Consider the following 18,427-nt stretch of genomic DNA (forward strand, 5'->3'; position numbering starts at 1 on the left):
GAGGGGGTCACACTTCAAATTAGGAAAGGCAGTTCTTGGAGGCTGGGAGGAATACTGGTTGCTAAATTTGAGATAAGCATCTCCTGGTATCTCGAAATCTGAGCAGCTACCGCCACCTAGAGCTGCATGGCACAAACACGCCGCTATGGCCGGCTCTCCGGCTGTGCCTGGACGGTGAAGATGAGTGGGGCTGCAAATCCCAGTTGGTCCTCCTTGCCAAAAGCCACTTGAGCGTGTGCATGAGCGCTGTGCTGAGCCCTGGGACAAGGGTGGTGCCTGCGAATCCTGTTGGACGATGCAGGTAACGAGTCTTTATACGCAGTCTTCCTTAGGTGGCTTAGATAGGTAAACAAGGAGGATCACTTTGTGTAAATCATTTGCTGACTGAACTTCGCAATACACCTGAAGAAGTTTGTGCAAATCAAATTGCTGTGGGTGCCAGTGAGACTTGGTAGTGTCCAAAGCTCTCACTGAAAAGGTGCGATGTAGAACTGGTTCCTTAAGGGTCTGTGCTGGCTCGTGGCAGTTCTCATTTCCCCTGCTCCCTCATCAAGGTCTAGGAGTGGGCAGCCTGCAGTAGATGTTTGCTGGGAAAGAAAAACTGATTTTCTTCATACATTGACTCTGCAGCAATTAGCTTTGTTTTGGCAGACCCGGCATTTTCCCAGTTTCAAAATTAAATATTGAGGTGAAACTAGATATGTGGATATTTGTTGCTACTCCAAACCTAACAATGTGGAATGTTTTTTTATATCTACTCTGCTTAGGTTATAGGCTTGTTTTGTTTTGAGCTCACAACTTTATATTTGTATGTTTTGTACACCAGTTTTTGGCAATAGGAGGCTCTGCATTTGGGAGAGCAGAATAAGCAGCATTGTTCCTTATTTAATTTGCCAGGAACTGCTTACAAGGAGAATCAATGTGCCTTTTTCATTCACCAAACTCATAATCTCATCTGCTGTTATTTCGGCTCAACTCTTGCGGACACAATATATTTTGGGGGCTCTTCATAACAACTGCTGGCTTAGGGCTGCCAGAACGCCCCATGAAGTAAGACATCCACCACAACCAAACGTCAGTGGGAGCTGAGGACTTCGAGCTCGTAGATTCCTAAAAATGCAAGCCCTTGGTTGATGGTATGTACTGACTGTCTTCCCAGGTGATAGTTTTGGTAATGTTTTAAAATACTTTAAATCTGCCAGTGTCAGGTATATCAGGATAAGGGCTTAATGTCTGTTTTCTGAGGGAAATGAGTTTTACTATGGGAAATGGAGGAGCTGCAGCACATGACCATTTGCCATTCAAGTCAGGAGGCAACTGCAGGCTGTTTATACGAGGCTGTATGAGGAGAGAGCCTTCATACCAAACACTGGAAAAACTACCCGTGGCTCGGCATCCAGCCTCTGCCTCTCCACTACAGGCACTGGGCTACAGTTCGGTTTGTAGTCCCTTATATACGTGTACCATAGCAGGAAGGTACTGGCAAAAGATCAAAGTAGGAGAAATTCAGCAGAGTGCCGTTGTATGCTCTTTAATAACTTGGCATGCAAAAGACCTGAAGCATGTTGCTGCAGTTAAAGCTTAATTCTGTAACAATAAGAACAGGACTCAAGTCCTTTTATATATTATTTTTTTTTGAATCCTGTAGTATCCCTAGCACATGTTATACCTTATCTAGTGTGATCAAAACACAGCTTTCTTTAAACATAACAGCTCCTGGAGAAATGCAGTTTTGTCTAGATCAAGGAATTAGAGGTTATGATCTCCGGATTCCTTAGTCTGTTATGCCATTTACTTTCTAAGCTTGGTGCAAAGTTTAGTATCCATATGGTTTAGTTTACCTTTCTTTATGCTGGGCATGGCTCTCTGGAAGTGTTCAGTACTTGATATACTGAAATGAAAAGAAGCAAAATCTAAACTTTATTCAAGGGCTGGATTAGCAAGTAAACCAACCTCCCTGTCGTCACAGCTGTCACCGCGCTGCAGAGGTGTATGGACACTGTCGGGATGAGCGACGGGACTTGTTTTGTGGTATTTCCACATAATTGTGCCTGCTGGCTGTCTGCATTAAGACTGGGATCTTCACTTGGTATATACATTCCTTTTGAGTTGATGATCCAGTTTGAGCTGTAAATGCCAAGAGAAATATGTTGTTTGATAGAAATTTCTACTGCAAACCAGCGTGAGTCCAAGGGGAAGCAAAGCCAGTAACAAGTTCAAGCTGGCAAGGGTGCCTTAACCAGAACCCGTGCCAGGAAACTGTGGTGGAGTAAGTTTGCTGCTGAACATCGTGACTGCCCTTTATCTTTACAATGGGTTGACCCAAAACTAGAAATAAATACATCCCAAGTACTCAATTCTTGCTTTCCCAGATATAAACATAACGGTTTATGTCAATGTCATCATTTTTTGGCATCTAATGTTCTGCATTGGTGAAGAAAGGTCCATTTTATTTAATGGGAGGCAAAGAAGGATGTTTAACATCTCACTACAACAGCAGGGTACTGGTATGGTGTATGCAGGTTGCTGCCAGTGAAATGGTGCACAGAAAGGACAGGCAGGTGCTTCTTTGCAGCTAATCACAGAAATACAAATGTTATGTAATACTTGGCCTCAAGCTCAAAAATGAGCTTTCCCCTTAAAGGTTAATGATTGACATCTGAATTCAAAGCCAAGAACAAAGATTGGAAGACTCATTTCAAGTCCTGTTCTCTTTATTTTGTATTAATGAGTAATTTCTGCTGCCCCTAGTGCAAACTTTTTCTGCAATTTTAATTGTGAAAGTAGCAGTAATGCTAATGATGAGCGAGGATATTTTAAAAGGATAAGTCAGACAATTCCACATACCTGCATTAAAAAAAAAAAAAAGGATCGGGTGGCAAAAACTAAGATTTAACAAGGAATTACTTAGAGGTCAATGCCTCCAGAGGTTGACTGCCTCCAGGTCTGAGTGGAGGTGGGACATTGTGAATTCCATAATCCTCAAACATCAAGTCATATCTGTTCTTAATCAATATTGTTCAACACAGGTATTGGATATTTTTTTTTCTTGTTCTGACTCCTGTAACTGAAAATTTAAAAATCTTGTGCTTAGAAGAAACAAATCATTTCACCTGCCTTTGGCTAATGAAAGGACAGCTATGCAGTGACAGCTAGGAAATGCAATAAATACCTTCCATGTCTCCTCTAAATCAAACACTCTGGAGCAAATTCTCAGTTGCGAGGCACCACCAGACCTGTTAGCATTCAAGTCGTAGTCACTATAAAACCACTGAGGGGGAGCTGCCGATGTTCTGCATACCTTGTCATGTTCAGGCATACTGCCAAACGTGACGTGTGGTTTTGACTAGGACTGTCTGGAGCCATTTATATTTCTAACAAAAAAAAAAAAGCATTTGTGGGCATAACACTGCTGGTATACTGAAATTGGGTTTTCTTTTTTCTCCCTTTGATTGTTTTGATTGGGATGGGACCTGCTTCATTCCCTGTGCAGGCCAAGCATCTTTATTATGAGCAGGCACAGCTTTGCTCATCTCCATTTTATGCAAGTTAAGGCTGACCTTTGGTTCCTGGCAAGCGGCCTGTTTTGCGTTTATAGAGCTGGTAAATACCTACTTGTGCAGCAGTAGTTTTTCATGGGAATAGGTATTTCCTGAATTTCATAGCAAATTTGTTCTGGCTAGAAGCAGCCCCTGGATGAGAGAGGAAGTTGTGCTGCTTTTCAGTTGAAGCCTCCTAGAGGTTTTAATGGTGAAGAATGTTTCTGCATTAGCACTATTTGCCTCCTCTTCTTGTTTGTTATATAATGGTTGAGCCCACAAATTAGAAGCATGAGGCTAAAAGCTGAAGAATGAAGGAAGAAACAAAAAGCCATATGGTGATAGCAGGAGGTCCTGCCACCCCACCTTAGGCTCGTGACAACATGCCCTACATTTAACCTACAGTCAGGAACTAATTAACAACACAGATGGAATTGAGCTAGCATATGTATTTCAAGTAATACCCCTAAGGTTTTAATCAGCTGCCCAGCCTCTTTCTGGGTTAGACATGTAAGTTGCCATAGAGTGGCAAAATATTTGAATGATGCATGTGGTTAAGGTAGCTTGTGGTAGTGGCTGGAGCAAGGGAGCGGGGGCTCCCATCTTCTCCAGTTCAGCAGTGGCTTGCCATGCAACCCAGGGGAACTTGTTCAGGCCTCTTTATGCTTAGTAGGAAAAGACCATTTCTGGGATGGTTCCTCTTCACCAAAGCATGGTGAGATGCAGTGCTTGCAAAGCACTCTGGAAGCTTTGATGGTCTGTTCCTTAAGAAAAGTAGAAGTGGAGGCTCAGCACTGTAAGTACCAGGTCTGTCTTCTCTTGCAATATCTGTGAGGTTTTTCAACCTCTCCAGAATTGTTGATCATCTCTGATAAGGCAGCGTTGATTTTGGTTAGGATAGCAATTTTGAGGTCATCTATTGAGTTGTGCAGAGGTTTAGGAGAGGGAGAACAACTAGCTGTTTCCTGCAGAGTCATTTCACGTTTCTCTCTTTCCTCCCCCAACTCCTAGCTATTTGAGGAGAGGCTCTCCTTCCCTGCAGGGCAGTAGCATCTGCTTATGTGAAGGGACAGGTATTGAAGTTTTTATAGAGGAATGTCTAATTACTGAAATCCCATCTATGAACCTACCCTTTGGAGCTTAAGGGCTCTTACAGCGAGGACTGTACACTGGCAGTAAAGCCACTTTGTTCTGTTAGGGGTGTATGTGCATGAAACAAAACACCCAAAAGCGGTGTGGAGGGAGGTTGGATTGTGTTGGCCTGGATTTTGCATACTTTTGTTTATAGGCATGTCTGGACTATTTGTGTGCTTATGTCGGTGGGGGAAGGGAGGAGCTAGTCTGCACACCTAGGAAACTTATTTTTCTTCCTCTTGAAAGTGTAATTATTACCAAATATGCATGTGTCCCAGAGGAATCCTGAGTGTGAGCAAGCTGTGTTACTCAAACCAGTCACAAGTTGTTCTGATAGAGCTATTAGCTATAGTGTTGGCCCCATCTGATTTTTATGACCACATAAATGCTGCGCCACCTTTGTACCACAGCTGGTACAAATCTGTGGAGAGCACTATGGATTGATGCTAGGCAGTGACTCTGGACACCACGGTCAGGTCCACTGGAATGTACTACTTCAATGAGCCCTAACAGTTCTCATGGAAATAGATGGCAGCATGACAGGAAACTATCTTTGCATCTAATGACTATATGAGAAGTCATCAGCCAGGTACGTTTCATTTTTAATTGGGGGGATGGGATGGGACAACCCATGTCAGTGCGTCATGTTGACAGAAATCCGTGTAATATTCCTCCTGGCAAGAGATTAGACGATTATACAGCTGGGAGAAGGCATAAGGTTGATTTAAAAAAAAAAAAAAAAAAAAAATGCAGTCTTGCGGGGTGGGGGGGGAAGGACTTTTCTTTTTCCTTACGTTCCACTACATGTTTGTACCTTTAGCAGGGTGACTACTGAAGGTCTGTGGGTCCTAACTGGCTGGGCAACTGCTGCTGAGCCGGTGAGGCTTGCCCAAGGAAGGCTGGAGGAGGAAAGCTCCTCTGGGTGGTCTCAGATACTTGTGTGCCAGTTATAACACATGACTGTGGAAACAGTGCTGTCTGTGGAACTTGGATCCCTCTGAATCCAGTTGAAGCAGGCCCCCAGGTTTTTAAAATTGTGTTAGGGACCGAAAACCAGGTGTAGTGATTGCAGAGGTTTTTTCAACATGAAACCACGTGGTGGAGGGGGAAGGGCTAACAACTGTAATGCTTGGAAATCTGTGGTATGCTGCTTTGTCCTAGTAAAATGTCAGTGGTGAAGACATCATGTCTTTCCAAAGTGTTTTCAGTAGTTATGCTAATATATTTACATAACTTTGCAGCAACAATGTTATCTCCAAAGATAAAGCAGTTGTCACAGCAGGACACGTGCAGGGCTGGCTGCATAGTGAGATGGGTTAGACTGCTTAACCCATCCAATGGCATTGATGTCCTCAGTAAGTTAAAACTCTTCATTATTCCATTTATGTAGCTTGAGGTGGCTTTGTGAACTTAAAATAAAATCTGTTCCTGGTCTGGTTGTCCCTGTGTAACTTTGGACTCCAGAAGGTGCTCCTCTGGTACCTCAGCAGAAGCTCTCATGCCCTGTCCATGTACGCAGGGTATTTCTGTGCAGGTGCTGTGTTAACAACGGGACTCAGCATGTGTTGAGAAGTCTGCACAGGAGGGCGGGCAGCCAAAAGATGACTGATAACACTCCTGGCAAATGCAGGCATATTGTTAATACCTGTCAGGACTCTGACAACAGGCATTTCCAGTTTCTGGTTCATGCACATCACAACATACTGATCTGCTTCATTTCAAGGACTGACTATGGCTAAAAGCAAGGTATTCTCTAACAGCAATGCCACACACAGTCAGGGTCTCAGCGAAGGTAAGTATCTTGCAGCAAATGGGCACAGCCCTTGCTCTTCTCCCTTGCTCAGAGAAAGCACTGCCTGCCCAAACCATGGGTAACTGCTCCATCCGATGCTTACGCTTTTTAACCATTGGTTTTCCTTGTCTAAGCTTGGCTTACGTTCCTGGTGAGTGCTTAATGTTCTATAGGTCCTAGGAAACTTGCCACTCGCAGCAGAGCTGATGGGTGCGTGGGATGTTTTACATGCTGTTCAATAGTTCCCGGGCACTCGTAAGATCCAAGTTTAACTGGTACAGCAGCTTCTGGGTTGTTCGCGGGCTGCTGGACACATGTCACAGTACAAAGGATCCAACTCACGCTAGTTTGCATGCAACATGCTCTGTTCTGTTCCCGCTCTCGAATGCCAATTATCCTTGACTTCAGCGGGAGCTTCATGTGTGTGCTTGGCAGAATAGCTTGGTCCCGTGACACTTCAGCGCAGTGTTTCATACCAAAGAGCAGTGGTGAAATGGAAGACAAACCACAGATGCTGCTCTAAGGTCTGAGACTCTGCCCTAATGTTCTTCCACACGCAGGTTGAATTAAATAAAGCTCTAGTGGCTATTGAAGCGAATGATTTCGGAGAACTGTAATTACCGGCTGTCATGGAGGAACCAGACACTATCTTGGCATGGAGTAATTATTCCATGGAGCGGCTTTGTGGTTGGCTTTTTGTTTTGTTGCTTGGTGTGTTTCTCCTTAGATAACCAGTTCTATAGGTGAACTCTGCTTTCACTGAATTCATAATTGTCCTTCTGAATGAACGCAGTAGTGGCATGAATCTGTTGTGACACATACACCAAACCAGCTTGATGCAGCTTTCGAAGCCTGAAATCCATTCAGAAGCCGGAATTAACTAATTCTGAGGTCTTAAACTTGGAAGTCGTATCTCTACTGTCCAGTATTTCTGGCATGGCAATACAAGTATCGCATATCTTACCCATTCTGCTCCTGATGAATAACAGAAGTAGGCCTGCTGGTAGCATCTTCTATCTGAAGGGGACTTCCCCATATACCTTGATTTCAACATGAGGGTTTGGCAAAAAGAAAAAAAGTTACGGTTAAGTGAATGTTTTGATAAGCACAGTGGCATGCACGTGTGCCCTTTTGGAGTTGAGTTTACAGTAGTTGAGTTTGTTTACAGTAGTCCTCCATAAAACTCCTGTGTGGTTTGAGTGCCCCTTGCATGGGATGCTGCACAAACAGCTGGAAAAGCAGCATGTGTGTCCCTCGCTCAACAATCGATTCCCATTGTAAAAATATAAAAATAGTGCACATCTGTTCTCTTCTATGGGTGTTGTCTCTCCAAAACCTCTGATACCATCTGTGAGCTTGGCCTGCTCTTTCTCTACTTGTGCACGCTGCCAAAACCCATCCTGCTTGTTTCCTGGTATGGGCAGAATGGGTCTTAGATCTGTCCGACAGAAATCCTGCTGGGAACTCCTTGTAGTGCCGTACTTGGCCAATTGAAGTATAAGCATGCTTGTAATGATGAGACTGTCTAGTCTACGCAATAGAGCGTCTGAATTCTTTCTTAGAGCTCTGAAGCATGCGAGTCCTTTGCATGGCTGTTTGGGCATCCAGAAAGGTATGAAGAAAATCTGTAGGAAACTCTGATGCATAAGGCAGTGAAAGATCAGGGTGTAATGTTGGGGCGTTAATGTTTTGGCATTGATTTTCTTTGGGTTCTTTCCCACCTCTGTTTGATGGGAAGAAGTTGTGATTTTTTTTAATATCTTGAGGGAAGAGTCCAATAAACCTCAGGGACCCCATAAACTCCTTGTAGTACTTTAAACAGATGCTCTCTAGAGCCAATGGAGGCACTGCTGGAGATGTTGTGTTCTCGGAGGCTGTACTGTGGGCAGTGTTCAGTAGCATGAGATCAAAGACAATTTCTTATGTTAAAAGTTGTAGTTTACAAACTACTTTAAATTTGCTTGTAATTTGTCTTAGTCTTCAAAATGGTGTTGACTTAGTCTTTGCCATCTCTGGCATTATGGCTAAGTAGATTTTATTCCCTCAGGGTAAACCAACATGAGGGAATAAAAATGAAATGTTTTTTTTTCTTCCTGACATGAAGCACCAACTTACAAGAATACAAATTGGGTGTGGGTGTGCCTGTGTATGTATAGATGGGAGATGGGGGGGGCTATATTTTCTGTAATAAAAAATAATTATATAGTTTGCATAAATAGCCGTAAGGATAACCATAGTGCGTCAGACATCCAGTTATGCATGTGTTAAAGGTTAATGCTGTTTGTTCTCAGTACACTTAGTCTTTGCAAATCATGTGCTGACATGCATCCCATTTTGGTATCTGTTCACACACTCCAGTAATGATGCGTAGAGAGGAACTCATGCCTGTGCCATTCAGTAGTATTTAGTAAATTGAACTTTTGTATAAAGGTCTTAGAAAATGGCAAGGCAGAAAATGAATGTCGTCTTGCTGCTAATTTTATCTTCCACTGCACATTCCTTTCTGGAGATTAAAGCATTCTGAATCTATTCACTACTGAAAGTTATTTCAACTTTCATAGCACATATCAGGATGCAGAAAAGCAAGTTCATGTTCACAGCTGTTCCTCAGGTCTCTCTGCTGGAAATACAACCTGTTAAGCAGTTAGATTTCTGCTTAAAATAAGTAAAACTAATGAAATAAAAATTAACTAGTGAATTCTCATTGAATGCAAATACAGAAGTAAATAGTACAGATAGGTAATTGACTGCATATGTAAACTAGCTGTAGATAATTGACATGACCTTCATTTAATGAGCCTCCTTCCCATTAGTGGAGACGACTGCCACAATTAAGTGCCCTTATTCTAGCTGTAATTGTATGGACTTCATTGAAGTACAAACTAGGTCATGTCTTCCTGAGATCTGGTCCATGGTGGGTGACCTGTTTTCATTGCTTTGGCTTCACTGTGCTGCATTACAGAAGGAAGAATGCTCTTGCAGCCATGAGAAAGGATGGCATTCAGGAAACTTGTCTCAAATGTCACTTCTGACAGAGACATCTTGTGTGACCCGAGGAAGCCTTTTAAAGCTTGGTCTCAAGAGGGCTGGCATACATGTTATTTTAAATAGCATATACCTACTTTTTGCAAGGTAATAGTTGTATTCAACAACAATAGAAGTAAGATGTCCTCTCCTAGAGGAGTCTGATCCACTGACGTAGCTGGGTGGGAGGAGTGAAAAAGAGCTGCAGCCTTCACTCATCATTCCTGGGTTGTGGGGTGTAGGGATCTGAACCTCCTACAGCTGGGAGGGGAGAGGATGGATGCATGATAGGACTACAAAGTGAGGCCGCATCATCAGTGATTGGGTTGTGTTTTTTTTTCCTACCTGAGTGTGGCCAAAAAGTGGCCACAGCTGTTCTGGCTTGGCTGGCATTTGATGGTATTGGTGTGGTTGTTGCCAGTTGGGTTGCTTCAGGTAAAAATACGCTGTTTCAGAGTGCTGATGAGCCTCTGGGGGAAGAAGTTTAGTCTACCTGGGCAGCATCTGCCATGGGAGTACCCAGCAGGGCTGAGGCATCTCCAGACAGGGCCTTGCAGTAGCAGATGTGCCCGGGATGGCAAGGGGCAGTACCTTACTCAGACTGGGGAAATAGGCAAATGCAGCTTTGTCCCGTGTTCCAGCCTCTCTTCCACTTCCACATGGGGTGACTTGGTGACTGCCTCGAAACTGGAAGGGTGAATGCAATCTGTTGGTGTGCAGGGCGTACGAGGTACTCGGTGTAACAGGACAGCCGGCATCTGTAATATTTACTGTATAATAAAGGTTTGACAGCTGGGAAGCAGAAAGAAAAGGACGGGCAACTGCCATCCAGTTTGTTTCCAGTGCCTTTTTTGGAGCCGCATGGTGGTACTAGTCCTGCCTTGCTAAGTGGGAGGTGAACCATGCACTCGTGAGGCAGTTCAAAAGCAGCTGAAAGACTGTTTCCAACCACAAAGGGAGGATGTCTTACTCTGCTAGTGCGCTAGTAGACTTAGAGCAACTACTACTAAAAGTTATGACCTCTAAAACAAAGAGGCTTCCTAGGTGTTCACAGATGACTTCATCCTGTTAGCTCGGTATCATTTTGTTGCTGCCCAAAACTGACTGTATAGGACCATGTTAGAATAATTTTTTTTCACAGCCTGCTTACACTGTTCAGAATAGTCAAGGACTCTCTTATGAGCAAGTAGAAGTTTTTCTATGTTCACTTGATAGCGATACTCCATGTGTCTGTACTGCCAAAACTTAATTTGACGTAATATTTTACTGATAGAAATGGGAGGGAAAGGGGTGGCTATTAGGGGGCCACGTTCACTTGTGAGTAGTGGCTGTCTTAAAGTTGTGGGTTTTCAAAGCCTAGCTGTATGTTTTCTTACTACCCCAAATAGTGACAGTCAGATATCATTGAATGGGACACAAATTGATTGAGCTTGACAGCGTTTTCCCTCAGAAGTAGAAGGAAACACTGAATAAGGAAGGATTAGTTGAATGTCGGATGTAGAGTAGTGTTAGATCTGGTAACCAACCAGCAGTTGTTGGAGGTTGCTGAGGGTATGTCGAGGCCATGGTAAGCTCTACATCTCTCTGCTTTCCGTTTTTCTTCCTTGTAAGAAAGCTGTCCATGCAAATGAAGTTTCACAGCCTCTATTCTAGTCACTTTGGATCCCATCAAGTTTATTGCTACACTAACAGCCCAAAGGTAATTGTGAGGGATGTGGCTTGTGCCAGAAATCATTGCATCTTTTGCTCACCTACTAAATTATAGTAAATATAGCAAATACTCGGCCTTCCAAGAATGAACTTAACTGATGTGCGCAGACTTCCCTTAGTTCTGTGCTTGCCTTAGTACCCTGTGTGTTGTGCCCTACCTCTTCTGTGTTGGAGGGCTCTCTAGGGCACTATGTGCTCAGACGGGATCCTGCCTCTGGAGTCCAGATATTGGCTGGGACCTTTGGGCACTACTCTAACAAAAATAATGGGAATTGGATTAGGAGCCAGAAGATCTGTTTTGTGTTCTTTGCTTTGGTGGTCACAACACGTGATATGGGGTTTGGTTTTTGTCTTTTTTTTTTTCTTTTATATGAAAGATATGAAAGAATTCCTGAAGAGGGAGCATATGATGTTCCACTGGCTCTGTCCTGGTATGCTAGGGGAACCACCCCTTCTCCCTCTGTCTTGTCTCTCTGTGTTTGATAAAGGAAGACTGATAGCCTTCTTCCTTGTGTGTAAATCATGTCTAGTGTGTTTCTTCCCTTCAAGGAAGAAATCTGATATTGCTCTCTAAAATGTTTTTTAAAATCCTAGGATGAAAAATCTGCTAAATATTAATGTTCTGCACAGTTAGAGCAAACACTGTGTTCCTGTGAGTCACAGATGTCAGGTTTGTTTAATCTTAATAAATCTATGCCACAATAACACTTAAACAGGAAGAGATGGAGGGAAGAAAGTGGAGTTGGACTGGGGTGGAGATGACTCTTAGCTGCAGTCGTGTTCAGTGGTGGGGAGGGGAGGGGCACAGACACAAAACCAAACACTTCACGCGCTCCCCAATACTTCATTAAGTAGACTTAGAGATGTACATTTTGGCCACTGCCTCTCTAGTACATATTTCATTTTTTTGTATGGTTTATGATAGATTGCCTTTCCACGTTGGAGTCCTAAGAGTACTAGTTTCCCACAGCATATTTGCAGGAGATGAAGTAAGGCTTTTTACATAGCACCCTGTTGGCAAACAGAAATAGCTTTTACTCCAATGAGTGCTGCCAAGTATGAGGTACTTCCAAATGAACTTCAAAAGCTTTGAAACAAGCATTAGCTGCTGCTTCAAAAATGTGAACAATGCCATTGCTTTCTAGCAAGCAGGACAGATGAGAGCCGGGATCGGAAGGAGGAGAAATAACAACTGGGCATGATAGATGTTGTAGTAGCACTTGGGATCAGACAGAAAGCATAGCTGTCTGTCACAGCAGGGTTTGGGATGTTCCTGTTTTAATAGTACCTTAAGGATGTACTCCATACTTCAGGGGGAAACAATCTCTACCCTGAGGAATGTATGATCGCTAGACACTCAGTGAAGCATTGGGGAAGGAGCAGTCATACAAGCCCAAACTGTTTGGAGTGTTGGTACGAAGGAGTTTGCTCAGGCTGGTGAAAAGTTTTCTTACCAGCACTCACTCATGGTGCTGTCCCTCTGTGCTCAAGTCAAGTGTACCTATAAGCATCAAGACACAGCCCATAACATGCTCCAGAACTGGGAGTGGAATGGGGGAAATAAAGAAGAGCTGCTGTGTTAAATAGGGCAATCAGGGCTGCTGCCTGGTTATGCTCCTGGTTGGTTGTGTTGTGTGTTTTTGTTTTTTTGTATGTAGCCATGGGTTTAAATAGAAACTTTGCCTGCTTGAGAATAGGTGGTGAGTGGCTCTGGGAAAATACGGTACTGTGGTTCTGGTGCTGTTGTTTCAGTATAGCTCCTTATCAGCTCTGTAATCCAGTAAGCCCTTTCCATGGCATTCACATGATGTGAGCAATCTTTCCAGCTCAAATTTAGTACAGTTGCAAGCATGCTGTCCTGCACCATTTTCTTGTTCTATATTTGTGCATACATACCTTCTACTTTTAGATGAGGAATTGACCTGCTGAGACCCCAGAGGTGTACAGATTTTCCTGTGTTTTGAAGATTGTATATAAAATACAAATGCAATTTATCCTGGTCGTGTTCAGTTTCTTGTGAATTTAACTATTTTTGGCATGGAGAGATCTTTAAAATCAAATATTTGCATTTGTTCTTTAAATGGAAGTCATACCTTTGACACTCATGAAGCTGCCTTTTACTGCTCAAATGTTGCATTGCTAAATAGCAGTTCTGCTTCTGTTGTTATTTGAAATAGGTGCAATCAGTCAACAAATAAAAGGTCCATATAGTATCTAATCTAATGCTTACCACAGAAGGACATTGGCACATAAGATCTGACTCACCGTAACAAATGTTGCCCAAGTTTTGGCATGTGATTTATCTGAAAATCTAAATCAAAGAAACACCTTGGTACAAGACTATGCTTTATCACTGATAATGAGTTGCATATGCAGCAGATCTCTGCAGAAAATGCATAATGTCTCATGACAACCCAGATGAATCTTTCTTACTTGGTTCTTTGTAAGTTAAATACTTTATTTTTTTTTTGTTCTTGTCCTTAACAGTTCCACCAAGTGAGAAGAGTGATGACCATCCTTTTCCTTACTATGGTTATCTCATACTTCAGTTGCATGAAAGCTGCCCCGATGAAAGAAGCTAGTGTAAGAGGACAAGGCAGCTTGGCTTACCCAGGTCTTCGGACCCACGGGACTCTTGAGAGCCTAAACGGGCCCAATGCAGGTTCAAGAGGACTGACATCGCTGGCGGACACTTTTGAACATGTGATAGAGGAGCTGCTAGATGAAGATCAGGACATCCAGCCCAGCGAGGAAAACAAGGATGCAGACTTGTACACATCCCGGGTCATGCTGAGCAGTCAAGTGCCTTTGGAACCCCCGCTGCTCTTCCTGCTCGAGGAGTACAAAAACTACTTGGATGCTGCAAACATGTCCATGAGAGTCCGGCGTCACTCCGACCCAGCTCGCCGTGGGGAACTGAGCGTGTGTGACAGTACGAGCGAGTGGGTGACGGCGGCAGAGAAAAAGACTGCAGTGGACATGTCTGGTGCGACTGTCACAGTCCTTGAAAAAGTCCCAGTACCCAAAGGCCAACTGAAGCAATACTTCTATGAGACCAAATGCAACCCCAAAGGGTACACAAAGGAGGGCTGCAGGGGCATAGACAAGAGGCACTGGAACTCCCAGTGCCGAACTACCCAGTCTTACGTGAGAGCTCTCACCATGGATAACAAGAAGAGAGTTGGCTGGCGGTTTATAAGAATAGACACTTCGTGTGTATGTACATTAACCATTAAAAGGGGAAGATAGTGGATTTGTGTTGTATAGATTATATTGAGACAAAATTATCTATTTGTATATATACATAACAGGGTAAATTATTCAGTAAAAAAAAATAATTTTATGGACTGCATGTATAACTGAAGTTTATACAGTACAGTGGTTCCACAACCTATTTATTGAACATATCCATGACCTGAAAGGGAACAAAAGTCATTTGCGCACAACTTAAAAAAAAAACAACAAAAAAAAAAAAAGCAAACTAAAAAGTCTGCATTACATTCCTCGATAACATTGTGGTTTGTCGCCGTTGCCAAGAATTGAAAGTATAAAAAGTTTTAAAAAAAAAATAAAAAATAAAATTGCATGCTGCTTCAATTGTGAATTGATGATACTGTCCTCTTTCAGAAAAAAAATGAACCAAAACATTCCGTTTACATTTTAGACAGTAAGTATCTTTATTCTTGTTAGTATTATATCTGTTTACTGCTTTTAACTTCTGATAGCGTTGGAATTAAAACAATGTCAAGGTGCTGTTGTCATAGTTCTACTGTTTCTCTTACTTTTGAGCTCCCATCAGATAGAGGAAAAAAAAAGATAAAAAATCATTACCTTATCCTGGATTAAAGACCAATTTGTTTTTTGTATGTTGTGAGGTGTTTGCGATAGCAATCCAACTACTGACAAAAAAAAATAAAAAAAGGCAACTGAAAAAGAATGGTGATGTTCCACTTCACATTGTTGAACTTCAGGCTTAAAGACAGCACTTATTTAACTGTCTGACAACATGCTTTGGTGTTTTTTTGTTTTTTTTTCCAGTCACTGTCTTTTGAGACGTGCATTTTCTTATACCATGTTTGATTGTGTTTGGTTCCCCCCCATGCCCCTCTCAAAGGAATGGGATGGTGATCTTTGAAATGTTTCACTTACCATACAACTGGAGCTTGTCATGCAGAAACTATTCTTTAGAATGTTGAGAGCAATGATTGTAATGTAACAGGATCCTGGGCTTGGATCAAATGTCTTGGTGAAGCACAGCAAGAATGTCAATACAAAAGGGTCTGGAATGATTACAGCGAAGCAGAGGGATGTCATGGGACTAGATAGCTTAGTTCAGGGATAAACAACAGCGTTTTGGCTTGACTGCTGCTCTCCAGATTGTAGTCAGCACTGAATTTGGTCCTGTGCGTGCTGCCTGAGAGAAACAGCTTTGCATTGCGCACTGATGCACGTAGTGCAGCCTTCTGCTCCAGCGTGTGTCCTGCAGCCACAAGCCTCGACGTGCTGGGGGAGAGCACAGCATACAAACGGTTGTGGTATCTGTGCTGGAGAGACCCCTCTGCAACAGCAGGGGAATGAAGCAAAAATTGTCCAAAGATTCCCTGCCTCTGGTTGAAAGCAGTTAACATTTATGTGAATGCAGCTCTAACCCTCCTGTCAGCCTTATTCCATGAAACAAATTGGCATTAAAAGTAAACTTGAAGTAAGTGCTAGAGTAGCAGGCTGAACATCTGCTTTGGTACAGATAAACTTACTTATCCCTGTGCTGCTGCTCTAACTACCCTGACAGAAGTATTACTAAAAAGTAAGGTTATAAGCTTGAGAGTTTGGGCATAGCACTTGAGCTGGCTACAGTGTGGGTGGAGAGGCAGAAACAGCTCGTTAGTGAGCTTACTGAAGACAGATGTGATAATTGTAATCACTGTAGGTGAACAAAGACGAACATGCTGCAAGATGTAACTATTGCAGAAGCTGCAATGGTTACGCCTTTCTGTTGAAATTAATTAAAACTTGGACTAGGCAAAGTTTATTTGGAATATCATCCCCCACAAGTATTACCTATGAAGAATGCATTTAATATGTTTATGTCCCTCCTAGTAGAAACCAATTCTGTAGGTTAACAAAACTAGTGATTTCTTCTACTTAAAGTAAGAGGACCTCCCTTTGCAATTTAGCGGACTGTCAAAGTAGAGCCATCCCAACTGTAAAATGGAAACTTTCTGAACTTTCTGTAGTGGCTGCGAGTCCACTGGACCATAAATGAGAAGACAAGGTTAGGTGACCCATTAGAACTTCAAGGTTGAACTATTGCAAATTAATTGTAGGTATGTAGGCTCCCACATAAAAATGAGGCAGAAGAATATTGTATTGAAATGCCTCAAAGCTATAGACAAAGTATTTTTTATGCAGCCTGGACATTGGAGCAAAGGAGAATTTCATTTTGCTGTAGCCAGTACCTGTCTGTGTATTACTCTTTGCCTTTAATGACCCAAATGTTACTAAGGCGCTATTCTCAGCAGTGTTTCTAAACTACTGCAGAGAGATGGTGTAATGGTAGCTCCACTGAAAACTAGGTTTTGTTGTTTAGGAAGGGGAAAGGATGATGTTAATGAGTGAATACCAAACAGATCATGTAGACTGGAAAAAAGAGACGGTGGCTAGGACATAATGGTAATCTCAATCAGATACGTGAATAAAGTAATTCCCAGTTCAAATAAATTGAATTGCTAAAAGAAGCGCTAACATCTAAATCATGAAATCATGCCAGAAACAAAGTTACTAATTTCACAAAGTTAACGATGGTATATCTTTAACTCAGTCATCCTCACCTGGAATAGGTGAGAGGAATGGTGTTACAGAATTCAAACAGTTGGATGGTAGGTTCAAGTTGTGCCATTAACTTTCTAGATGAGTAAAATAAATAGCTCTACTCGTAGAATAGCTTGGTATTTAAACTAACTCAAAAAGATGGCCTCCATTCAAATACAAAATGGAGAAAACCATTTTTTTATTTTATTTTTTTTTTGACCAGGGAATACAAATGCTAGTATATTAAAGCATAAAAAACAAGTGGCTTCTACTCTACTCTGTCTTTTACAGCAAAGCCACCTGATGAGGTTTCTACTCCTGTTCCCCGTTGCCCATTCGCTGACTGTGGTGTGAGGAGCCTTGCAGGAATAATTCCTTTAAAATACACCCAAAGGGGTAAAGTGCAGCCCGTGCAGGTTGGGAGAACTAAAGGATGGAGCTGAGAACATACAGAATGACGTCTAACTACTTCTAGAGTGTGTTCTCGTAACACACAACTTATATGCTGATTGATGCTTTCAACATCCATAACGTGAAACTGGCAATTAAAGGCAGTCCCATGACTCTCAACTGCCCGACCCGCTACGTACATGATCGCAGGCTCGGGAGTTTTAGTTAAACAGAGTTGGGGGGTGATGGCTGGGTGGGGGGTTGGTTTTCGTTCATGTCACTTAATTAAAATCTTGCTGTGGTCTGTTTGTGACAAAGGTATATCATGCATGTCAGCAGGCCTAGTGCTGTGTTAAAGTAAAGACTCTTGCAAATGTAAGTTCATGTCTGTGGCCTTGTTCTCTACTATTCACCTTGTGTAACATAAATATTTATTGTATATTTATATAATTTTATGTTTTTTGGGAAAAACTGAAATTGGCATTAAAATTTAAAAGCAACTGCGTCATATTGTAAATATAATTAAGCTATATTTAAGTGTACTGATTAACATAATATATGTTTAACTATAGAGTTTTTTATGTTTTTAAATATATTTTCAAAATATATATAAAACTTGGGGTTTTTTGGGGGACCATGTGACTCTTTTCTCTAATTGTAAAACAAACTTGAGTTTTACTATAAAGATGTGTGTTCTTTGTTTTAAAACAATTTTTACTTTATTTTAGCAATAAAATCTCACTTGGAGGGCAGATAGCCACCTGTTTCATAGCGGGACAGTTAGCAGCGGGAGGGGAGGGGTGGCAAGAATTCGCTTTCCACAAAACTTGGGGATACTCACAGAACAATGTAGTACTAGCCCATAAGTCCTCATGAGACTAAAAACCCACGAATGACAAATGTAAATGATTTTATTCAGATATGAAATAATGAGCGCAATGGAAGGGAGTTGGGGGGTCATTAACATTAATAGCTAACGAGTAAGTGAGACACAACTTCCATAGCTGTAGTCTAGGCATGTACTTGATAT

The 18,427-nt window shown here is 42.1% G+C and overlaps 1 protein-coding gene across 5 annotated transcripts in view; it reads left to right on the forward strand.

Moving 5' to 3' along the window:
* BDNF (brain derived neurotrophic factor) overlaps window positions 1–14,795 on the forward strand; it is a 59,993-nt gene extending 45,198 nt beyond the window's left edge. For 4 of the 5 annotated variants that reach the window (XM_084522308.1, XM_084522309.1, XM_084522312.1 and 1 more), the window contains one exon: window positions 13,687–14,795. In XM_084522308.1, the coding sequence (XP_084378434.1) occupies window positions 13,687–14,448 (762 nt within the window). In that variant the 3' untranslated portion in view covers window positions 14,449–14,795. Of the gene's footprint in view, window positions 1–4,314; window positions 4,336–13,686 lie in introns of those variants that run through there. The other variant, XM_084522311.1, reaches the window with a different exon arrangement.
* Window positions 14,796–18,427: the final 3,632 nt, after the last annotated feature.

This window comes from Aythya ferina (assembly GCF_964211825.1).
Source record: "Aythya ferina genome assembly, chromosome: 5".
In the NCBI taxonomy this organism is placed as follows: Eukaryota; Metazoa; Chordata; class Aves; order Anseriformes; family Anatidae; genus Aythya; species Aythya ferina.